Below are 24,967 nucleotides of genomic sequence, written 5' to 3'. Positions count from 1 at the left end.
ACATATGTGGACTGCAAAAGTTTTCTGTGAGCATTTAGATAAAATAGTTGACTATTTTAATCCTTAACTATTTTCTAATATATTTCTACAAAAATATAGGCCTTTTATACTTTATTTCCAAGTACTGCAACAAATCAGTAAAACTTTGTTACATTTCTGCAGTAAATCTTTATTCCATAGTTAGTCAAACACCATAATTATGTGTTTGCACTACAGGGAAGGCAGTTGAATCATAATATTAAATTCTCAGTACCTTATCAAACTGGCAGAGAAAATTAACACATACTCAGTTTACTCTGAGTAAGTCTCATACTCACGTACTCACTGAATGTGCACTGATATATCTAAGAATATATCAAGAGACAGTAAAGTTTTGTTCCTGTTTTGATATTTAAAGAAGCATGTGACTGTGAAATATGGCTCTCACTAGCAACGGGATCAGAGAAGTGCTTTAGCCACCTCTACAGACATGAATAGTTTTGATTCACTAAAACAAACAGATCTAAATAGCTGCAGGACAAATGTCTTGAACCAGGCCCTGAAGCCCTGTAGCTGTCAATAACCACAGTCCCATTAGCAGGGCTTCAGTAAAGCCTTCAGTTTTACAAAATATTTTACAAAAGTTTTACAAAAGGCCAGGACACAGATGAGGTGTCAAAGTTAAGCGCTAGATTAGTTCAGGTGGGTCTTTGACTCAGGAGGTACAACTGCATGTATTTTACACCTCTTAAGGGAAGAGGATCTATTTGTATCAGTCATCAATTAAGGAAGGTGACCATTTGGTGTTTCTTCTTACATGCCATGTAACGTAGAATCAGTAACTGCCACTCTCTGCTCTGCCTGTGAAATTATTTTTTACAAGTACCTGATGAGAAATCTCATTGCACTCAGATATACTAGTGTAGGCAATATGTGAGGCAGAATGGAAAAGAGCAGAAAAGTGACATCACCTACAAAAAACAGTCTGTGATCACCCTATATGAGCTTTAAGGTACACCTATGTTATGTTTTAGATTGGATGAGGAATGAATTTTTAATTTGTTTTCAACATGCGAACTTACTGTGTTTTGGTTTGTATTACAGGGAGGCCTTGACATGCCCAAACCACATATCTGTCAAATGAAACTACACCAGAGAACGTGTTCCACATGCATGCCCAGTACTCTGCAACTGCTACTATGCATTTGATCAGCTGGACAGACCACATGAAAAGCACACAGTGCAGACATTGTATGTTCATGGCTTGAACAGGTGATGCACCCTTTACTGGGAAAAACTGGCTGGATAGCCAGACCCAGAGAGTGGTGGGGAATGGACTTAGATCCAGCTGGTGGCTGCTCAGCAGTTGTACTTCCCAGGACTCAGTACTGCGAACAGCCCTGTTCAATATCTTTATCCATGATCTGGATGAGAGGATTGAGTGCACCCTCTGTCAGTTTGCTGATGACACCAAGTTGGGCAGGAGTCTTGATCTGCTGGAGAGTGGGAAGTTTCTACAGAAGGGTCTGGATAGGCTGGATCAAAGTGCTGAGGCTGACTGTATGAGCTTCAAGAAGGCCAAGTGCTGGGTCCTGCGTTTGGGCCACAACAACCCCGTGAAAAGCTACAGGCTGGGAGAGGAGTGTCTGGAAAGCAGATCACTGGAAAAGGACCTGGGCATGCTGGTTGACAGTGGCTGAACCTGAGCCAGCAGTGTGTCCAGGTCGTCAAGAAGGCCAAAGGCTTCCTGGCCTATATCAAAAATTATGTGGCCAGCAGGACTAAGAAAGTTTACTGGGCACTGGTGAGGCCACACCTCAAATTCTATGTCCAATTCAGCCCTTCATTACAAGAAAGACGTTGAGGTGCTGGAGTGTTTCCAGAGAAGGGCAATGAAGGTGGGGAACAGTCTGAAGCACAAATCTCATGTGGAGAGACTGAGGAAGCTGGGGATGTTCAGCCTGGAAAAAAGGAGACTCAGGGGAAACCTTATGGCTCTCTACAGCTATGTGAAAGGAGGTAGTAGCAAGATGGGGGTTGATCTCTTCTCCTAAGTAACAAGACATAGGACAAGAGGAAACATCTTCAAATCATGCCAGGGAAGGTTAAAGTTGGATATTATGAAAACTTGCTTCCTGGAAGGGGTTGTCAAGCACTGGAACAGGCTGTCCAGGGAAGTATTTACATACCTCCCTGAGGTATTTAAAAGATGTGTGGATGTGGCACTCAGGGACATGTTTAGTTCTGGACTTGGTAGTGTTGGATTACTCTTTGGACTTGATGACCTTAAAAGCATTTTCCCACCTAAACAAGTCTATGATTCTATGGCTATTGTGTCTACTCCTTGTGAACCGAGGCACAGATCCAAGCTCAGAGGTTCAGCAGCAATGGCAGTGTACACACGGAGGTGCAGAGCACAATCTCCCCTGGGCACTGCACCTGAGCTCTGGACTGGCTTTGCAACCAGCACCAAATGCTCTGTGCAGATGCTGTGCCATACACCCAGAAACACAGTGCTGCTGGGTTTAATCCTGACTGCGTTTAGATAAACCACTGCCAGCCTTCTGCTTGCAGTATATCAGTATACATAATCTCTCTTTAATATACTGGCATTTGAGAGGCCACAGAATTTCAATGTATGCTACAGTATGCAAAATTTCTAGGGACTGCAGGTCATGAGACAGGTCATGAATGCAAACAATTTTTGAACAGAGAAAGTAGCAGGTCAAAGACAATTTGCTAGACTGGGATCCCTCTTCCTCACCTTGGTAGGTAATGGCTTGGGAGAGACGTTTGTGTTTGATGATTTTCATTAGTATACTGCTGCTTATTGTTCAAAGCCAGGGATGCTGACATGAGTCCAAAGCAGTGCACCTCCACCACTAACATAAATGAACCTAGAAGCATTACAAGTGCCTCACAGGCTCCTGTTTCTACTCAGTAGATTAAATACACCGAAGACCAAAATCACAGAATAACAGAAAGTTGCAAGGGACCATAGCGGGGCACCTGGTCCAAGCTCCCTGCTTAAGCAAGGTCATCCTAGAGCACATGGCACAGGATTTGCATCCAGATGGTTCTTGAATATCTCCAGTGAGGGAGACTCTACCACCTCTCTGGGCAACCTGTTCCAGTATGTGGTCACCCACACAGTAAAGAAGTTCTTTTTCATATTCATATTCCTGTGCATCATTTTGTGCTCTTTGTCTCTTGTCCTATTGCTTGGCACCACTGAAAAAGCCTGGCTTCATCTTCTTGGCACTCCCCTACAGATACTCATAGACATGGACGAGGCCCCCTCTCAGTCATCCTTTTTCGAGGCTGAACAGGCCCAGCTCTCTCAGCCTTTCCTTGTAAGAGAGATGTTCCAGTCTCCTTATCATCCTTGTTGCCCTTTGCTAGACCCACTCCAGGAGCTCCACGTCTCTCTTGTACTGAGGAGCCCAGACCTGGGCACAGCACTCCAGGTGAGGTGCCACCAGGGCTGAGTAGAAGGGTCACCCGAATGGTCGGTGGCTCCCCCGGTATGGGCGAACTCTCCCGCCGGGTGGTCGGTGGCTCTCCCGGGATGGTCGTGCCGGGTGTTTGGAGGCTCTCCCGGGATGGTCGTGCCGGGTGTTTGGAGGCTCTCCCGGGATGTGTGACGGCTGCCGCGTGCCCGCCCCCCGGGCCCCCCCTCGCCGTGCCGGGCGGGGCCGTGCCGGGCGCAGGCGCCTCAGCGCTCACCCATCGCCATGGCCCGCGGGGCGCCGGCGGCGCTGCTGGGCGCCGCGGCCTGCCTGTGCCTCCTGGCCCCGGCGGTGCAGGCCTTCAGGAGGAGGGGACCCAGCGTGACAGCCAAGGTGACTCTCGCCCGCGGCCGGGACGCCTCGGGATCGGTCGGGGCCCCCACGCCGGGGGTGTCCCCGCGGCCGCTGCTGGCGGTGCCGGGCTGGGTGGAGACCGCCGCTCTCCCACGGCCGGTCCCGCGCCGGCTCCCTCCTTCCCGCGCCGCATTCCGGGCACGGAGGGTTTGGGGAGGCCTTGAACGAGCGCCGTAACTTTATTGTTTTGTAAGGGTTGGGGTTTTTTTGTTTGTTTATTTTTTTTTTAGCCCCTCTGGGCATGCCGCCTTTCCGTAGGTAAGGCACATCGCGGAGTTCGGGCCAGCGAAGCCTCCCTCTGTATTGCAGAAATGGAAACCTCCACATTCCTTCCCTCACCAGGCTGCTGGCTGTGCCAGGCTGCCTCAGGCAGGGGCTGTAACCTGCTGGGGCTCGGGTGTGCAGCAGGTGTTTTCCCTCTTTGCTGAAACTCCTCGAGCGGGTCCAGCAGAGATCACAAAATTGATCAAGGGACTAGAGCATCTCTCTTAAAAGGAACGGCTGAGGGAGCTGGGCCTGTTTAGCCTCGACAGGAGATGACTTAGAGGGACCTCATCAGTGTCCTTAAGTATCTGAAGTGGGAAGGTGTCAAGAGGATGGAGCCAGGCCAAGGAATAGGATGAAGGCAGAAACAGGTGCATAGGAAGTTCCACCTGAATATGAAAAAGAACTTCTTTACTGTGGGACTGCACTGGAACAGTTTGCCCAGAGAGGTTGTGGAGTCTCCTTCAATGGAGATATCCAGGAACCATCTGGACACAATCCTGTGCCATGTACTCTGGGATGGCACTGCTTGAGCAGGGAGCTTGGACCAGATGACCCACTGTGCTCCCTTCCAACCTGACCCATTCTGTGAAACGCTTGGTGTTGAGAGCTGAGACTTTATTTCCCCATTTCCTGCTGCCTTGACATTCCTGCTGGTGATGGGCTTGGAGTGAGCTGCCAGCAGAGCCCTGGGCAGGGCGTTGGCGAGGCTCCTTCTTGGGCAGGACAGGCTGTACCCCAGTGGCACACATGTCCATTGCAGATAACGCTGGACAAGAGATGGGCTGTGGTGCCTGCCAGCAGCGTGGGGATGCACCTGGTTACTGCAAGACGCCAGCATCTCTTTCCAACAAATCTTTGCTTGATGCAGGAGATGGGATGTCTCACCCAATTTTGGACAAAGCAGGGATTATGTGTTTTTGCCCATAAGGACCTTTCCGCCTCGACTCGAGACTGTGCTCCCAAAGACACCTGCAGCCACGAAAATGTAACAGGGCAGGACAGGGGCAGAGCTGTTTCCTCTGGCATGGCCTCAGCTTCCTAAGTCAGAGACTGTGCCTTTGACTCTGAACTTCACTGCCGTTGTTGTCTACACCTGGGACAACAGACCTGCCTGGGATATAATTTTATGTCCTTTTTTGATTGTTGTGGCACATCAAGAATCCCAGCTGCCAATTTTCCTTGTCTTAGGCAGTGGTAACTTTAAAAAGCTCATCAAATCACACCAGTTTCTTATCTTCCATCTTGCATCTTCCATCTTTCTTCATATAAAACGTATTCCATATCTTTTGGGCATCTCTTCTGCTCATTTTTCTACATTCTTTTAGGCTGGTTTTATCATTCTGCAGTAGAGAAGCCAGAATTAGATGTAGCACTCAGGGTGTGAACGCACAGTACAGATGTATGCCATGGTGTAATTATGCTCATCTGCTGTCTGTATCCATTTTTCATTATTTCTAACATTCTTCTCTGACCTTCACAAGCTAAATTTTTTATTAAACTGCTCAAGGTGACTCCAGATGTTGTTTTTGAGTGGTAGCCGATTTTGAACCCCTTGTTGTGGCTGTATACCATATAGAATATTTCTGCATTTATCAGGAGTTCATTTGTCATTATATTGCCTGATCTGTAAGAATCATGAGATTTTCCTTTCACAGCCTTTTTTTTCCCCGTGAATAACTGAATACCCTTGTCCATTTTTTTCACCTAGATGTATACCATCTTGTGTAAGTTATATATGAATACGTTAATGAGAACCAGCCACCCTTACTGGTGCATTGTTTTTTCATTTCAGTCTTGAAATTCCTAACAGGCAAATTGTAAATAAGATTAAATATTTATATTTAATATTATATTAAATATTTTAATATTTATATAAATATTAACAAGACTAAAGATTTATTTCCTTTTGGAGTTTTTGGTGAAGAATCTGGTCAGCTGTTTTTTGAGATTTGAAAGTGCTATGTTGACCAGCTCACTAGTGTCTATGTGCTTATTGACTTTTCAGAGAACTTGAGGAAATGTGCTTAAGAGACTATGGCTTTTCTAGGCAGAAATAGTCTGTAGGACTACCAAATGCTTCTGTACTTGATTCTGTGGCCAGAAATATGCACAGACACATAATGTGGTGCATAATTAAAAAGCGCGTAGATTTCAAAAAATCACCAAGTGTGTAAAGCAGGTTTGTGGTGTGCTAACAGGAAGCCTGGAACTTGCTGTTTGTTCTCAAATGCAGAATAAGCTGAAGCAATGCTTTTTGGAAGTACTGTGCTTGCTGCTTAGGCAAGCAGCAATGCCACGTGTGATGCTTTCTGTTGAGCTGGGCTTACAACACGTGACGGACTTGTCTCCGTCTGCTCTGTGAAAGTGCAGATGTTACTGATATCTGGGGTGATCATCTGGTAGCCTCAGTTGTGATACTTACATATCTGCTTATATATTTCAGGTCAGAACATACCAGAACAACATTTTCAGACATAATAGGCTGCATTCAGAAAATGTAGGCAGGCAATACCCCTTACCTAGATAACCCTGGCGGCAAAATTCAGAGAGGTTTGTTTGTAAAAATCTAAAAAGTTAGTGAAAGTGTGCTGTTAGTACTTTAGGAGCCACACATCTAAGGAGTATGTTATTCAGCGCCAAGTGCCAAGGAAATGAATGAGGTGTATCAAAAAGAATTTTATTTTCTTTATAGTGCTTTTATAGCGTTAGCCAAAAGTTCAACAGTCAAAACCACATGGAAGATCAAGAAACGGTAGAAATGTTTAGTAGGAGAGCGTGAAAGAGGCATTCACATTGGAGAGACTGTGGTCATTTATTATCATTATTGGACTAATTTTTTAGCATTGCAGACAAGTAATACTTGGTTGAGTGCCACAAGGAACAGCAAATACCACATCATAGGAACACACATTGCTGTTTCCTAGAAGTTGTAATAGCCTTTATGTAACTTTTTCAGAACTTCAAAATGCCTCATTTCCTGACAGCTGTTCCTATTTTCAGTAATTATTGGAACATTCTTGCACAGTCAAATATGCATTCACAGATTCTGAACTATATTAAAATGCCTTATAACTCATTTGCCTCTCTGAGCTTGCTTTTCAACAGCATATACATTGAAGCTTTTAGGCATTCAGCTGAATAATTTGACCTGGTTATTTCTCTGTCAGGTTTGAATTCATATTTAGGAAAGCGATGGCTTGCTTGAGCCATAGGATTTTTTTTCCACTGTTTGTCAATTTAAAGAAATTTAGGCTTTTGTCTATACTTATTCACATACAGGAGATGAACGAAGATTAGGAGTGGGTAGCAAACTATCATTTTTGGGCAGTGTCAGTACTATAATTCCTTGTTATTTTTCACCACACAGTAGTAGCATCACTGTTCTTCCTTACTTCCATTTCATCTTTTCCATACAGCTTTAAAGACATGCACGTCTTGTGAAAAATCTTCAACACTACCTTTGAACTGGTGATAAAGCAGTCCCACCAACCCTTAAAAGCAATAAGAATCAAAACATAGAGTCACCAGTTCTCAAAAAGTTTTCTGCATAATCTGATTTTGGTGGCTCTGAAAGGATTCTTCTCAAACAGCATCCTTAGGAATCAGAGGATACTATTAATAGAGAACAGGCAGAAGTAGTTCCTTACCACCTGGTGCTTTGAAAAGCTTGGTCATTTGTTGCACTCACATCTGTATCACTTTTGTTCTCTTCACAAAAACATTTAGGTGTTCTTTGATGTGAAGATTGGAGACAAAGATGTGGGCAGAATTGTAATTGGATTGTTTGGAAAAGTTGTCCCAAAGACCGTGGAAAACTTCATTGCATTGGCAACTGGAGAAGTACGTTTGTGGTTTTCTTCCACTGTGTACTCATTTATTTTTGGATTGGGAAGGCAATGTGTTTAATGCTGTTTCAATTGTGAACTGTTCATCTTATTTCACTGGAGACTGTGCAAGAGTGCCATCCCCAAGGCTGTGCACTAATGTGTGTCCTCCCACGTCCTTGGTTCACAAGATGTAATTATGAGATGATGGATATCACTATCTCTATCTGTCCCTGCCTTGCAGATCTAGCATGTAAAGTTACTGTGGTCAGATACCAGTTAAGTAAAGACAATGTAATACCTGCTTTGTGGCAGTGCGGTCCAGCTGCATCCACCTGCACCTCAGTTTAATGTGTTTCTTGCTGGTATTATATCCACTGGTGGTATATTCTATGAAATCTAGCCATTCACTACTTGTGTATTTCCATATGCACTGTAAGAACTGGATGTTGTATTCATTTAAAGAATTATTTCATTTTCTTAGAGAGGATATGGATACAAAGGAAGTAAATTCCATCGTGTGATCAAAGACTTCATGATTCAAGGAGGAGACTTTACAGCAGGAGATGGATCGGGAGGTAACATGCTTAGTATCTTCCAGGTTCCCTTTTTTTTTTGTTCGAATGTCTGCTGAAAAGGCAGGCAAAACAGCATATTCCTTCATTCTTCCAGCTCACATAAATTTAAAAAAAAAAAACCCCACATTTGTTTCAGAGCATTTAGTACTTTTCCAAGCATCTTGGAACATAAGATGCAGCTATTGGGATTATCTGATTATAAGTATGTGTAGCTCTTCCTTTGTCCTCAATTTTTGCAGATAGCTCTTTTCTCTCTGTGACTTGTCCCCCTTCAAGAAGCATGGCTTTGCGTGCTGGGCTGGAGCCACGTGACCAGCTGAGCTGCTCCTACAACTTACGGTCTCCAAAAGATGGATGTCTCCACCCTTCCCCTGCTCTGGCTTTGTGACAGCGCTCCTTCCCTGAGGCACTCCCTGGTTGCATGTATACAAGAACCAAATCAAGTCATCCAGCAGAAATCTAATCCGTGGTGAAACAGTGAAAGCGCGTAGAGGGAAGGCAGGTAGGGAAGGGGGAGGCTGTCCTTGCTGCCCTCAGCTCAGCCAGGTCTGAGGAACCTTCTGAAATGTGCTGTGAGAGGGAATTTCAACACAGGGAGAGAAAAATTAGAAAATGAGGGTCATGCCCTCTCCTTTTTTTCTCTTACCAGAATTGAAACCACAAACTCACTGGTGGTATGAGTCCTGGCTGTGTGTGTCAGTTCTCCCTCCTGAGCCTCCAGGAGACCAGTCCACTGAGGAGACCAGTCCCAGCTCAGCATCTCTTGCATTGCATGCACTCTGGCTTTGGATTTCTTCTCTTCCTTTTCATGCACATTATTTATGTGCTACGAGTTGAACTGTCTGCATACAGTGCAGTGATTTCCCTGCTGGGGTAGAATGGAAAACACACATTCCTCTTCCTTGCAGCCAGCAATGGGGAAGACTAAAATACCAAAGACACAGTTTTAGCATAAAAGATAGGCAGCGTTTATTTTCGTGCTAATGCAGTTCACTGGGACAGTATTTGATGGTGTTGGAAGCAGTGTCCCCATTGTGCTAGGCACTGCACAAGTAAAGAATGAGGTAGACAACCTTCTCTTTTCAAAGTGATGGTGTTTTAAACATGACTGAAGTGTTTTCTCTTCTAAACTATTTTAGAAACACCAAAATCTTTATGTCATGGTTGTACAAAGCCACACCAAGTATTTTAGTTTAACTTCCATCTGGTCTTCCTGTGTTTCTAAACGTGTCTGAGGCAACTTCTTGTTAGGAGGAAAAGGGATAAATACTGAAATTGTCTCAAAACATGGCAGCCATAATGTTACTGGCCATAATTATGTAATTTAAATTTGTTGAACAGGATGAAGTATACGAATGTTCAGTGGTGTCTGTAAGCACTGAAGATACTCAGCTTGCTTGTTAAATTGAAAGGATAAAACATCATCAGCTTTAGCTATTCTGTCCTTATATGGGGTGGTTTAGCTTACCTTTTTTTCTTTACAAGCAAATTAGTTTTAGTTATCCACTGATGATGGAACAGTGATGTTGCTGTAGTCCTGAATTCATACTTCGTTTTTCCCGTTTTGGAACAAAAAAGGCTTTTTGATTGTTGTTTGGACTTTTTTTTTTTTTTTTTAAGTTTGCTTTCTTATTTTTTGTCATAGGAAGAAGCATCTATGGAGAAAAGTTTCCAGATGAGAACTTCAAGCTCAAACACTATGGAATTGGATGGGTTAGCATGGCTAATTCCGGCCCGGACACCAATGGATCCCAGTTCTTCATCAGTGTGACAAAGCCTTCCTGGTTAGATGGAAAACATGTAGTATTTGGCAAAGTCCTTGATGGAATGGTAAGCTGAAAGTAGTGGCAAGGTTAATACAAAAAAAATCTGGACAAATTCTGCCACATTTTATCTGTACTACTGTAACTTACATAATTGTGGTTCAAAGCTGTTGAGTGTTCATCTAATACATACATGGTAGAAAATTATTGTGAAGAGCTCCAGCTGGATAATTTAGAACTGAAACCAAATGCTAACTGCAGAAATGGATACTTTAATCATGCTTTTGGCTTTCACAGCCCTTGTTTCGGACCACTAGCCACTGAAATCCACAATGACACCTTTACAGATTACAAATGGAGTAAGTTCAGGTCCTCCTTTCACTAACATTGTTAGCCATGAAATAATTGTATTTCTACAAGCTCAAATCTGACATGCTAGTTATGGGTAACACTTTAACTGTTAGGGTTTTTAGAAGCATGTGAATATTAAGTATAAAAACATATATATTCAGATCTGTTTAAAAAGAAAAAAAATTAGTTAATTCTGTGAAACTGTACACAACTGCAAAACTGATGAAAGGCCAGATAGAATTTTGAGTTTAAAAATGGTACTTTCAACTGAATATATTAGTCAGGTTTTCCTTCTAAATTACTCCTTTTTAATCAGTGTTTTGAAATTAATGGGGAAAACATGAGTTCCTGGACAGAACAGTTCTTTGAGGAATCTGAAAATCTCATCATAACACTTGTCCCCCTCTCCCATATTCACATTGAATTCAATTTTCATAACTTACAGTAGTAGCTGCAAATTTTTGAGGAGAGACTTAGACTAAATTTTACTTTAGTCAGATTGATGGACAAATATCCAAAGCCAGGTAGTCTATATACCTAACTGAATTTTGTCCTTTAAAAATGCTGGTGGCATGGTAACACGCTTAAAATCTGTATGTATGTGTCATATGCTAAAGGTAAAATCAGTAACCAGATTTCTGGAAGCACAGTTATGCTGTACAGTTAGAAATCATCCTTACAAGTAGATTATCCTTTCTGATCTCTGGACTCACTTTCTGCTCATAGGCTACAGCTAGAAACCTGGATGTGCTAGGTGGGTCTTCTGAACTTAAATTTGCACTTGCCCCTTCGTAATGCTTTTGTTGGCTCAAAGCTTTTCTAGAGGGCAAAGAGCCTTCTCTGCTGACTGTGAGTTGTGGAGTGGCGTAACTGTTAATGTGGGGGGAAAAAAGCCCGTGGGAATTCAACGGGATAAAGGTCCTTGTTCATAATAAGTTGGTTAATAAACATCAGTGCTGTGAGCACTTAGTTGTTTATGTGGTACAAGCCTTCAACCACTGGAGTTTCCTTGGCTAAACTGAACTCTTCTATTTGTTTGTTTGTTTTTGTTTAACAGTCTGTGGTGCACTCCATCGAACTCCAGCAGACAGATGAACATGACCGGCCCCTTCAAGACTGTGTGATTGTGAACAGTGGCAAAATAGCTGTAAAGGAACCATTTGTAGTTGAAGTAGGTGACTGGTGAGACTAACAGTCAGAAAGAGAAGTAAAACCTAATCACTTTTCTTTAACATCTGTTTTTGACTGAATTTCCACTATCCATTGAGTTTTCTCCTCAAAACATGAGGCTACATTTAGGCAGTACTTAGCATTTGTCAAATACATAAAAGGTAAGACATAGTTCTATAACAACTTGATGGAGCTGTCACTCTTTGAAATTCAAGACATATCCCACTAAATTCTAGATCTTGCAGAAAAAGTCTTTCATGAAAAAGTATAGCAGTAATTCTGTTTTCTCAAGGCGTAAAATACAATCTTTTGTTTTGTTTGGAAATTTTAGCAATATTTGTTTCTGTCTTTTCAACTGAAAATATGTTCTGTAACAGTACTAGCATTTTTAAAAGTTAAAAAAAAAAAGTAACATACAGAAGTGTTTTGAATAAATAAACTTTGATTTCAAATAAATACTTGAAATTCTTTTTTTCTTCCTCCCCCCTCCCGAAGATCTTTTTTCTCATCTTAGCTGATTCTGCAAAATATGCAGGGGGTTCCATTTTGCAGGAAATATGGTTATAAGGTTAGAGTAGGGATGGCAAATTTACCTAATCATTAACATGTCCCTGTTAATCTTAAAGTCCCTGCTGTCTTTCAAAGAACCACGGTATTCAGATACCTCCCTGTAATCAAGAAAGAGCAGCGTTTCTGTCTGTTATTGAAAACGGAGGAGTCCTTGTTTTATAGCACAGTCAGTTTTGTAACCTAGCTGATGTTACTTATTACAAAGCTCAAGTGCTTTTTTTTTTAAGTTTTGCTGTACGTCAGAGATGCAACTTTAAGGTTATTATTTTTGTGATGCTTTTTAAGTAACTTTTAAGCTGACAACTTAACTGGCAGCTTTTAAACAAGGTTAGTGTAAGGTAACACTTTGAGACACCTGCATCAGTGAAGTTCTTCAATGAGTTACATAGTACTCTACGGGACAGAGATGTTTTTTTTAATCCGAGTGTTTTAGAACTTGACACAGAAGAGCTGCTGCCAAATTTCATGAAGGATGCATCCACCTGTGCAGAAGGCAGCACGCCACTCCTCTTTGTAGTGACTAGTTTCCTGAAGCGTGTCCTGGAGTCCATGTGAGGTATCCAGACCTTGAGTGGTGCAGCGTAGGAGCTACAGCACAGAACTTGTACCTGCTGACATTCCATATGCAAGGAAATGGGAAACTACTGGCAGGGATTACCCCATGTCCTCCTGACATGTAATTTGCAGTTACAGGGATGTTCCTGGTTCATCATCCACAGCTCTGGGGCCTCTCCTGAGGGTAAATTCTGACACTTCTTTTCAGAGACCTGTGAAAGGATCACTGCCCTCTTTAAGAAGACCTAGAGGAGAACTTGGCAAGGGCCCCTAAATTTGAGTAGTGCTAGGCAATCAAGACTTCCCTTTTACCCATGATAATTTTTCTTTCTACTAACTGTTTAAAGTAAAATTCTCTGAAGAGGAGGACTGGGAAGCAGGGTTAGGAAGTAGGAGCAAGAATGCCTTAGATTCCCTTGCCCAAAAAGCTTTCTGCTAGTAGCTGAAAGCTTTCCTGGAGGTTGATCCTGCAGACAGCATAGAATTCTGCTACCTGACCAAGTGCTGTAGTGTGACATGTAGTCACAGGCCTACTCTCCAAGTGCCAGCTTTTCACTCTCCCCAGGCGGCTTCCAAACACATTTAGTAGTCAGAGGAGACAACCCCCGTTTGTGCTTAGTTTTGCCCTTGCTGCTTTTGTGCAACACTCCTTCCACTGATGAGCTCAGTGACTAACTGGCTGGTCAGTTACAGTGAATTCTTTTTACCACGACATAACACAACATAAGCCTAGCATGTTCAGATGGTGTGGTGCTAAGAGCTTTAAATAAGCACACACAGAGGTATTTTCTCATACTTATCATGGAGACATCTGTGAGACCCATTTCTGGTGGCAGCAGCTCAGAGAAATGTTTTGCTTCAATAGAAAAGCACAAAAAAGACACCAAAGCAGTACATCCATGTCCTAGTAATTTATTTTGTAATGTCCAGTAGTACACATACAAATTTCCAGTTAAATCTGAACATATATATCAGTTTTAGTTTGATCATAATCTTAGTCATATTCTTGCTTTACCTTACCACAGAGTTACATGCTCTGTGATGTATAAAAGGTTAAGATATGGAATACAATCTGCAAGTTGATGTTGAGAGTAAACATACACATGGGTTAGATGCTGTAACTGGAGGGAGATTCATAAATCCCACATGAAAGTTCCTGGTAAGTAAAATAATTTCAACTGAAATCTAGAAAATTTCCTCAGAGAGTGCCATGTGTTTCAGAATGTGAAAGCATGCTTTCCAATTCCTCACACACTCTCTTCAGTGCTTTTAATCCATCCAGTGCCAGCCATGGGTAATGCGTTGGGAAAAACTGGTGCAAAAATGTTTAGTGTTTGCTTTGATAAAAATTATAGAAATAATTAGTAAAACTTTTCAAAGGTTAGCACAATTCAGTGTATGACTTAGAACATTTAGTGTTAAATAGTTGGAGCATGTCAATATATATAAGGTATAAATAACTTCAATACTGTTGTTTCCATATCTATTTTTTTAAAAGCAGCAACTGTAATGACAGTGATTTTATTTAAAAAGATACAATGCATGAAATTATTCTGAGGTCATGCCTCTTGCTTCTGAGCATGATTTTCACATCACAGAATTTTACTCTTGTTAATTCTATTAAATGTGACTCAGAGACTTGCTTCAGCTTCTTCTCCCCACACATCACTTCTACCTTGGCAGTAAATGAGGATAAAATATTCCATGTAGAATGCCATCTATAACTACGTTTGGGAAGTCATCTGGAAAAAAAAAAAAAGAAAAAAGAAACAAACTTACTTTCTTATCCATGTCAGTACAATATAAATGTTTTTATGGAACTTAACTAGGTAAGGCCTCCTACACTTCAGGTTAATGTTTATCCATGTTGGGTTGTGCTATTAGTAATGCTGTTTCAGCACTAAAAGCCACTTTAGGGTAGCACTGGGCATTGCATGAATGCGCTGCCAGATTTGTAGCTTATTGATTTAAAGGGATGTTCTAATACTTAATGCTGCTAGACTCCAGCTCTTTATCTGGATCTTTTCTCACAAGGAAGATGGATTACACTGGCAATTCAATTTCTAACAAAATCTCAATATACCTGAAGAAATTTCAAGATTGCTACTGGGAATACTTTAAAGCTGTTTTTTGATTGTGGTTTACAGCAATGTTTAAACTGAGAAGACAGAGATGATTATTTGAGGCATGAAATTTTCAGGTTGTCCAATCAACATAAAATGTCATATTACTAAAACTCATCCTATAATATTTGAAGGAAAAAAACCTCCACTATTTTGTTATCACAGATGCAGAGGAAACTGGCAGTTAATTTTCATGTTCAATTTGACATGAATTACCTGATAGAACACAGTAATAGATCCAAGCAGAGGAATGGCAAGATGTATATTACTGAAGTGAAAAGATTTTTGAAATGCACCTGAGTTTTTAATGAAGAGATTACTTAAATGACCAGGCATTAATAGTAAGAATTTCTGATCATTTCTTACAACCTTAAAATTGCTAGTACACCTAGGTTTGCCTCTAAGAATAGACTATTTCTGATACAGAACTATCCACACTAACCAAATCTTCAACTATCAGGTGATGGGATATTCACAAAGAATCATTAGATACTAGATATATTAGATCAACTAATGGGGATGGGAATTAGGTTTTGTCCCTGATTCTTTCACAAAAATAATTTTTGAGGTAAAAATACTGAGCAAAGAGTAGCTTTGGACTTTATTTACAAAAAAAAATCCTTATTAGCTTAAATGTGTTATTTCATTGGTATTAATGAGGTGATTCCAGAATATTACAGATGTTACAATCAGATATTTTAGGATGTTTTAATGAACTGTAACCTCCAATGTAAACAATACACACATAATTCTCCCCAATTCCTCATAATAAGTCAAATGACTTGTTAATATTTTGAATCCAAGACTGTTTCCTCAAATCCTCCAAGTTCAGCTGTCCCAAATTACCCTGGAAGAATAACCCTATGCAGTTGTCACAAATGGTATTAAAAATACACTTGTAAAGGCAATCTGATGCTTTCCTTCTAAACTAAAGGCTGCAGTTCCAGAAATCAATTTTTATTGGTTCTGCTATAACATACAGTATACATAGGAAAATAAAGATTGATTTAAAAAATGATACAACTTTGCAACATTAGAGTTATTGTGATCCTGTGCTGCTTAAAAAAATCAGGCACATCAATTCAAGTTAAACATATAAATACATCAACCACAGTCTTGCAGATCTGTGATATTTGCATGGCTTAAAGAATCATCACAACAACTTTCAAACAAGTGACAGTAAATCTCAGATTCCATTTTTTTTAAGCTTCTGAGGTATCATCTTCAATTTGCAGATTAGGTTTTTCCTTTATTTTTCTCCCCATACCCTTACACAAAAAAATGATGTGCAACCAGACTGTCATATACATCATGAAAAAGGGAATCTGAAAATCAGTGAGGTTTGTAACTGTGACTCTTATTTTTGGAAAGTTGTTTTGCAACTCAACAGCCCTTAAAGCTTGGTCATCAGAATAATGGCAAGACTTTATTTTATAAAGACAAGTAACAGTGCAATGAGAGGGTAAAAATATCCTTTGAGTATTATCTTCCAGAAAGAGCTATTTATTTTGTTTAAAACTTACACTATTTCCTATTCTATGGAAATATGTTAACAGAGGCATTCTTGTATCCAGGAGAGACTTCTGATTGAAAAAACTGTTCACCTTCTTCAAAGAAAACATACAACAAATAGTTATTTGTTAATAGACACTTACTTTTGGTCATAGGTTGAACAACCTTGGCTGTTTTTACAAGGGAATCAGAATCTATGAAAGTAAGAACTGATCTGAGAGGGAAAATTTTAGAAAGCTCATCTATATTTTCTCTGTGCTGCAAACTAAAAACAAAGAAGAAGAATTAAAAGCGATGATAGTCATGTAAAAACTGTGTTTTTTTCTAACTAGACTAAAGTCAACTAGTAGAGCCTCTAGACTTAAAATTTGGTTTTCTTTCTCCCTTTTTAAACCACAACTCACTTTCTAATTTGTGTTTTAATTCAATAAGTTAAAAAATAACTTGCAAATGAATTTGATGTTTTAGGGTTTTCAAACACAAAAAATATTCACCTGCCATATAAAATTCTAAATATTTTGATTCAAGGCCAGAAAATGCCTTGGCAAAAGTCTGAAATGTCCATTGTTTCAGATGTCATTAAGGAGGCCAACCTAATGTTTAAACATCTTGCACATTAGAAGAAGCTTTTATCTTAATCCAAGAAAAACACTACTTAAAAGAATAGTTACAAAATGAATTAGAAAATTAAGTTCCTAATGATTTCACAAAGAGGAAGCTTAGCCTTCCTCGGAGTACATGTTATGGAAGGAAGATAAATACCATCACAGTACTGCAAAATCCTGAACAGAAGTCTTACAGCAAAACGCTACAGGTGCACTGGAAATATTAAGTACCATCACACTTTTTCAGGATAACTGTATATGAAATCCATTTTATCTCTTCAGAATGGTAGGGAATTAAATGATGTTCTCAAGGAATCAAGTACACCTGTTCTCAGGGAATCAAGTATGCAATTAGGAGGAGCCTTCAACAGTAAAATTAATACATGCAATGTGTCTCACTCTAAATACAAGTAACAACTTTTAAAAAGACTCTAAAAAACTTTAAAAAGACTTAAAAAAACTCTGTGGGTGCTTCTTCATCACTGTTGTCACTTGGGTCAGAATTGTCCTTGTGAAGTGACCTTCTCTGTGCTTCAGTTCACTGAGTTTGTGATTTGCACTCCAGCCTCAAATGGACATTCAGCACATGTGAGCAGACTAGTGCTAAGTCAAAGTCAAAACTAAACAACCCTGTAATGTGTCTTCTGTGGACATGGGTCACAAAGGACTGGCTAGACAGCTTTGCAGTCTCTCCGGGGATGGAGACTTCACTCTGGGCAACCTGTGTTGGTGAAAAAGTGTTTCCTGACGTTCCTGATGTTCTAGTCCTGTCACTGGGCAGCACTGAAAAGAGACTGGCTTTGTCCTCTTTACACCCTCCCTTCAGGTATCGATAAGCATTTTGAGAAAATCTCAAGGAAGTTCATTCCTTTGGTTAAGAAACTGCAAGTAAAAAAGCGTTTGTTCATAAATTTAGTCTTAAAAATTTAATGATTTTCAAGGTACTGCAAGAATCTCTCTATTGATTTCTACACAGTATTTTGTAAAATCAAACAAAATGCCACATTAAAAAAGAATCTTAATGTACAGCTCAGGGAGAAGATTCTCTCTTGAGAGCTATTACAATTTTAATAAAAGATTTAGTAGAAGTAACAGTTCAAACAAGTAAGATGACAAAACCAGGCAGAACACACTCTGAAAATGGTATTTCTTTTTCTGCACACATTTAATTTAAGAGAGGATAAGTTTTCTGAATTAATAAATCAAATAATTTTTTTTTCTATTTAAAAAGGGGTTATAACAAGCTACTTCAAACACTCTTTTGAACCACGTATTATGAGATGAATGCTAATGTAAATGTCCTGTGAAACACATCAACTATATTTTCAGTATACTTTTTTTTTGCTGGAAAGAGCTCTAGAGGTTATAAATGATAAGAAATAGTAACAATCCAAATGGAAATACAAACATTCTTGCAGAAGATCGACCGGTGTTTAGGGAAAAAAGCACTTGCAAAGGACTAGGCCTCTAAGTTCAAATCCTTCAGGCAAAATAGCCGACAGGGTCAACAAGAAAAGAAATGCAACATTCTTCATCTTTTGATTTCTCAGTAGGTTTGTCTGAGGAAACAACTGGGGAAGAAAATTCCAGTCTTTTATAAATCACCCACCCCACTTAGTGTTTTAATGGTTTCTTACACAAGAACTATTGTTTTATTGGCAGGTTATTGGATTTTGCACCAGTGTCATTTGACTAGGCTGGTATTAATAATAATGTGGTTTATGCGGTGCAGGGTCAGATCAGTAAAGTGCTGTTAACAGATGACAGGTTTGATTACCGTTGGCTTTAGGCAAGACATATGGATCCCTTAGGAACAGCAGCACAGGCTGGTGGGACAGTTTGCTGGAAAGGTCAAGAACAGGGATGTCAGTATCAAGGGACAGCACACAGAATATTCTACAAACTAGCTTTGATAAAGCAAGGTGTCTGAGCTGCGCAGGAGCCACGCGGTATGTTTCCACACACCAGCACTGCCCAGTAGGGCAGGCTCCGTCTTCTGGAAGCAAAGGTTGCTGCTCCTCAGCCACACAGTGAAACCCTCAATGTGAAGTTGGACGTAAAGGGACTGCAACCTGGAGGGGTGACTTGCAGCTGGCTCTGAGACCTCCTGATCCTGCTCTGCTCCCCGGCACTTGGCATAATATAGGCTACAAAATCATCTGCAACCAGGCTCCATGTCTACAGGCTCTTCAGGAAACCAAACAGACTCAAAGTGTCACCATGTTCTTGCACCCCTAAAGCAGCAGCTGTACCCCTCACTCACAGAGAGAAAGTCCTTGTAAGCCCCTCACAGGCCTAATTCCCACCCTGGTCATGGCACAGCCACGCTCTCCCAGCCCCCTCCTTTCTGCTTGGTACATACGCATGCCAAGCAGTGCAACCACATACATACAAAGCTCTATCTAACGCATCAGGGACAACCCAAACCTTTAATTTCTTCTACTAAATCTTCTTGCTACATTCCTAGATATATTTCAGAGCTGGCAATATTCTATTAGTTTTGCAAGGAATTTCTCAATACTAGCACATGGATGCTCAATTCACACTACAAATGGACAGACCTAGCAAAGCTGATCAAACTATCCATAACATTTAACAACCACATCTAATTTTAATGCTAAACTACTGCTAATTCATCATCTGTGAGGACCAAATACAGTAACCTCCAATAATTTCAAGTAATTTGATAATCAGGTGTCCTAGAAAGAGTAGGAATCAAGCTCACCTTGATTCTTCAGATTCTGTCTCATCAAAAGAGCTGCAAGTAAAGTGAGAGGAAACTCTGGTTACAACAAGATTAATTTTATAACTAAAAAACCCAAATTCTTTAAGAATCACCAAAGGGAGCAATCTTTATCTGGTCATTGGCTCTATGATTCAGTTTAATGAGATGAATGTGGGAGATTGTATCATTTTACAACCCCCACTACTTGAAAATGATAGGTCCATTTTACTGTAACAGGTTCACAAGCATTTCTATCTATCTGTCTATGAAGTGTTGGGGTACAGTCCCACTGAGGATACTGGCCAATGTCATTAAATACAAGTGAGAACTACAAGTCTGTTAGCTTCTGAATCCCTCTGGACAGTGCCCTGGGTCATAGATTCCTCCAAGTGTAAGAGGGCCTCAAAATTATCTTCAAGTCAATTGGCCTTCTCACCACTGCAGACCCAAAGAGCCCCCTGCTAAGTGGAAGAGGGTCATGCAGCTTTCTGGGGAGCAAGTTCTGGTAACACTTCTGCACTATCAAACACAGCTTACATAGCAAAAAAAATTCTCCCTACAAAGCTCAGAGCTGCGGAGGTAACAGAGCTTCCAGCTACACTGTTTTGAGTATTTCTACAGTCATTACACTCATCATACTAAGATTCCCTCTTGCCATTCTGATTAAGAACTCTTCCCAGGGGAGAAGCAGTTGGGTCACTGGGGTAGATGTCATCAGAAAGGTGAAAGACCTCATTTTCAAACACTGAGAGAGAGATCATAAAATGATCACAGAATGAACTTCTATTTTGTGCAGATACTATGACTCTAAAACACATGCAAATGCTTTCTATGCAATTTTAGTGAGTGTTCATGAAAATCTTACATTTCAGTAGATACTTCAAGATCTATGAGAAAATCATATTTTTCTCATCTAAACTCCTTTGCTTTCCAAGAATATTACATTAAACTTCACTTCTGTCTTTGAACTGTCTGGATTTATTTTATGACCTTTTGGGGATATATAAACATACTTAACATGAACCTAATGCCCATTTATTTTACAGTGTTAGAGTTGGCAGCAAGACCATTTTAAGTCAATGGAATTGCATCAGCACTGAGTGAATATGGGCCTTTTGGCCTCCATGTATTTTTCAGTAAATAAGAGCTTACCCACAGCTTTCTGCTTTTGGCAAGGTAGGTACATGGCGAACGTTCAGAAAATCAAGAAATATTTTAGGGAGCTCTTCATTTTCTAAAATGACTGTCTGTAAAAAAAAAAAAAAAAGCCAAAATAGAAATATGCATTTTAAAAATATTGTAAATATTGCACACTTCCATTCAAGCTACCAAAACATTTCACTCTTGCAACAATTTCCAATTCTCCATTTTTTTACACCTATTTTGGAATGCTTCATTTCAACAGGAAAACCACAGTTCTTGATGAATCACATTAAAATACATTCAGCTTACACTAATAGATTCTATTTCACCTACCATCACTGGTGCCAAGTTAGATGCCTCTCAAGCAGAGATGTCTGATTCTGGAACTAAGTTACTGGCATGCTCATTTGTGAAAAAAAATCTGTTTATTTAAAAGATAAAATAAAGCAGCCTCAGCTCAGTGCTTTCACCTGACAAAAGACTCCCCTCTGGCCTGTAAGCGGAAAAAGGAAGTCTCCACTTTGAGCAGTTTTATTAGCTCATACCTTGGTGAATGATAACAAGGGGAACTCTTTGCTTCGCCTGACAGGTCAGCTTACAGTGCACTCCTTGTATCTGCACTGTGGCTCCTAATGACAAAGCTCTGACCAAGGAGCTGCTCACCAGACCTGCCACATCCTTCCATACAGGTGGCCACATAATGGCCAGAAGCCATCCTCTGTTTTTTTACTGAAAAGATTATTTACAATTTTCACAAGGCAAACAAAAGCAGTTCATAAATTCAACCAATGTCTCACCTGAAAGAATAAGCACCTATTTCTTTACTGTTCATACTGCCATACATTCTGAAAACACATGTACTTCACATGCAAATGAAAGCCACAAGCTCTTTGGTAAAGAGCTTTCCTTCATAAAGTCCTGACCCAAAGTGACTGAAGGTATGGAAGAAACTTCACTGGATTTATAAATAGATCGACTCTTACAAGCTATCCATGTTCATCCTGTTCACTTTCATACCGTATGTTAGAAGAAATTCATGTAGGAAGAAATAAGTCTGGTGATGGGAAGAAACATTACTCTGCTTACATCCAGGAGGTAACTTATCCCTTGTGTATTTTTCTTACATTACAGTATCACAAGGGAGACACAATCATATGTAGAGGATAACAGGGTCATAAAAAAAAAAAGGAGACACCTAGAAGTCATCTAGATTTGATAGCAAATTTAATACCAAGGTTATTGGTATGAGGAAAACACACTTAGTGTTAAAAATACTTAAGATGTGAATGGCCTTAAAGAAAAAAATGCTTTTGAAAACCAAGATATTTCAGAACTGGTTCTTTTTTTATGTCTACACTTCCTCAACAACTGAGGCCATCACTAACAAATCTGAATAAAAGAACAGGGGAAAATGCAGCTTTTAAACTTTTCTGTTCTGGATTTTAATGGATGTAATGAACAAGGAGGTCTGAGGTGCTGGCAAGTGTTAAGCCTTTCAGTTCACCTCTATATGAAGATGCATTAAAAAATGCCACTCCATTTTCATTCTGCAAAATCAGCACCTTGTTGCTGCAAAATTTGTCCTGTTCTGCATTCAGGTTATGCACAAAAGGAGGGGTGGAGGTGGATGCATATTCAGAGGGTGTGTGAATTGCATAACAATGCATATCATTGGCTCAAATAAAACCATCTTACTAATTATATGCAACCAAGAACCACAAAAAGTTGTATAAAGATGTTTAAGGGCATCTGGTGTTTATATGCAACCTCATACTTACACCTCCTGACAGTTTTTTCCAAAAGTTGAGCTGCCTGCTGAGGCTGCTGAACAGAACAGGAAAGAAGAGAAGGATACATCATTGTATAAAAGGAAAACTCCTGACAGCTCTTACAAACCTATTTGCTTCTACTTCCACTTACTCCAGATTAATACCTCATTCTATTTATTCTTTTTTTTTTTTTTTTTTTCCACACGTATTAAGTCAACCCTGCTAATCCTGGCCTTGCTCAAATATACTTCACAAAAACATGTAAGCAAATAGCATCTGCTTCAGTGCGGTAAGCTATAAAGTTTATTAGCTATCAGTAACACTGCTTTGGTGATCACTAAACTTGAAGATGTAGAATTTGCAGAGAAGCAAAGGTAATTTTGCATTCCACTGTATTTGTATGCCACCTCTCTTAATTGTGAATTTTACGATTTCCAGAATTTTATGAAGGCAGTAATCACTGCATTGAACAGAGGAGAATTTTTCAACTGAGGTAATGCAATGTGACATGCACTTCAAACATTAAAAAAAAAAAAAAAGGAAGATGCAAGTTAATTATCCTAATAAGGGGGCAAATTATCTTCTGGCTTGACTTCATTGGCTTTGATACAACTAAGGCCCAGAACATAATCTTGCCATTTAAATACAGGGCGGAAACCAAAGGAAAGGAGAAAAAAAAAACCCCTGGGGAACAACAACAAAAAAACCCAGCCAATTGGATTAGGTGTGTCTGTCTAGATACATTTCCTATCTCTGGTGGTGGCCCAAAGTGGACATTTAGAAAAAAATGTAAGCATTCTCAACTTCCTATTTAAACTGTTGCAAAGAATACTCTTACATCAGAAATAAATGTTACCACAAGTGGCTTAATTTACCTGGAACAACCCATAATACAACAGATTTTTGATTTCTGTCTAAAAACTTCTAAGAAACACATATTTTGCAAACCTAATATCTTTAAATGATAGCTGAGGAGGAAAGGAAACAGCAGGTAAAGTCTCTCAACCACTATCTTGATTTGTGATGTAATATGCTCAACTGTAGCACTTGTTCAAGTGAATATATGATGCTGGCTTATAAGTATGACTACTATCTTGTTTGCTCTGCCATTAGAAACTTAAGAGATAAATATTTTCAAAGAAATAAAAACTCACACTGAGTTTGATTGTAATGTGAATTTCTACTACATCCAAATTCTACCAAGATCATAGCAATGAGTTTCAAATACGGGACCCAGAGTGCTAAGTAGATTAATTTAAGAAAAAAAACCCAAGCATGTGTATTTCCTTCATAAAATAAATAACCCCCCCCACAAGTAAAGCATCTAACACAAGCTCTATCAAATGATTTGGGAAGTGACTCCAGAAACACGTTTTTCAACCCATTGATTTCAGCTGAACTAAGAGTATAAGTGCCATATTTTCTTAGAAAATTGTAAAGTGTGTTTATCTGTTACTGTCACACTTTAATGAACTACTCTGTGCTTCCAGAAAAAAACCCCACAACACAACACAAGGGAGAGCCTGATGTTTACATCAGCAGAAATGTCTTTTTCATTGAAAGGGTGCAATTATTATTATGTAACACAAATAACAAAATCCTCAATTTTTCTACCTTATCAGTTTCATAAAATCATGTTCCCTAAGGATGTAATTGATTAGTTGCACATGTTCTTTCAGTGACATCTGAAATACTTAATTGTCGGTTATCTTTTCTCCTTCAGTAAGTAAAATATAGTCACAAAATTGCAAAGGGACTTGTTCTGCCTTAACCTTAGCTAGATGCCATCATGCAGTGGAAAACAGTGCTAAAATATCACAGGATAATGCTCTCCAACAAGGGAGACATATAAACAGCATAATGATTTCCCACGAGTTTCCTTTTTAGAAAATTGTCACTAAAGCCAGGGTAAATGGTGACATATCTTCACAGAGGACACTGTGAAATCGAACACTGGCATTCTAGTTAGGCCCAAACCTACTCATCAGCCAATTATAACAGTAACTGAACATCTTGCTGAAAACCTGAACAAGACCACTTCCCTAACCTTCGGAGATCATGCCACAGGAATGCATCGTTTCACATTGTTTTATTGTTGTTGTTGTTTTTAATGAAAAAAGATTTTAAAATCAATTTCTTACAGTCATCTATCATACTTTCTTAAGGTTGC

General features: G+C 39.8%; 2 protein-coding genes across 5 annotated transcripts in view; one reads left to right on the top strand and one right to left on the bottom strand.

Annotated features, from left to right (window-relative positions):
* The first annotated feature begins 3,693 nt into the window (after positions 1 to 3,693).
* PPIC (peptidylprolyl isomerase C) lies at positions 3,694 to 12,251 on the top strand. Its single transcript, XM_027879342.1, has 5 exons — positions 3,694 to 3,821; positions 7,836 to 7,949; positions 8,418 to 8,511; positions 10,157 to 10,341; positions 11,683 to 12,251. Exons 1-5 carry the CDS (start codon positions 3,714 to 3,716, stop codon positions 11,809 to 11,811), a joined length of 630 nt encoding a protein of 209 aa, XP_027735143.1. The 5' UTR covers positions 3,694 to 3,713; the 3' UTR covers positions 11,812 to 12,251.
* Positions 12,252 to 13,802: 1,551 nt separating this feature from the next.
* Positions 13,803 to 24,967, bottom strand: part of SNX24 (sorting nexin 24) — an 87,906-nt gene continuing 76,741 nt past the window's right edge. For 3 of the 4 annotated variants that reach the window (XM_027879339.1, XM_027879340.1, XM_027879341.1), the window contains exons 4-7: positions 21,038 to 21,132; positions 19,886 to 19,918; positions 18,938 to 19,002; positions 13,803 to 14,662 (exon numbers count right to left, since the gene is read on the bottom strand). In XM_027879339.1, the coding sequence (XP_027735140.1) occupies positions 14,592 to 14,662; positions 18,938 to 19,002; positions 19,886 to 19,918; positions 21,038 to 21,132 (264 nt within the window). In that variant the 3' untranslated portion in view covers positions 13,803 to 14,591. Of the gene's footprint in view, positions 14,663 to 16,698; positions 16,821 to 18,937; positions 19,003 to 19,885; positions 19,919 to 21,037; positions 21,133 to 24,967 lie in introns of all 4 variants that reach the window. The other variant, XR_003570710.1, reaches the window with a different exon arrangement.

This window comes from Empidonax traillii, unplaced genomic scaffold (genome assembly GCF_003031625.1).
Source record: "Empidonax traillii isolate 1590-97213 ecotype Southwest subspecies unplaced genomic scaffold, ASM303162v1 scaffold54:size2178333, whole genome shotgun sequence".
Classification (NCBI taxonomy): Eukaryota; Metazoa; Chordata; class Aves; order Passeriformes; family Tyrannidae; genus Empidonax; species Empidonax traillii.
Note: the sequence above shows the minus strand (reverse complement) of the source record. Positions and strands in the feature narration are given on the sequence as shown.

Excerpts from the sequence above, each read along its gene's own strand:
- PPIC (XM_027879342.1), top strand. The coding sequence starts at position 3,714 with ATGGCCCGCGGGGCGCCGGCGGCGCTGCTGGGCGCCGCGGCCTGCCTG. Across the intron at positions 3,822-7,835 it reads GACCCAGCGTGACAGCCAAG|GTGTTCTTTGATGTGAAGAT; the intron begins GTGACTCTCGCC and ends AAAAACATTTAG. Across the intron at positions 7,950-8,417 it reads TTGCATTGGCAACTGGAGAA|AGAGGATATGGATACAAAGG; the intron begins GTACGTTTGTGG and ends TCATTTTCTTAG.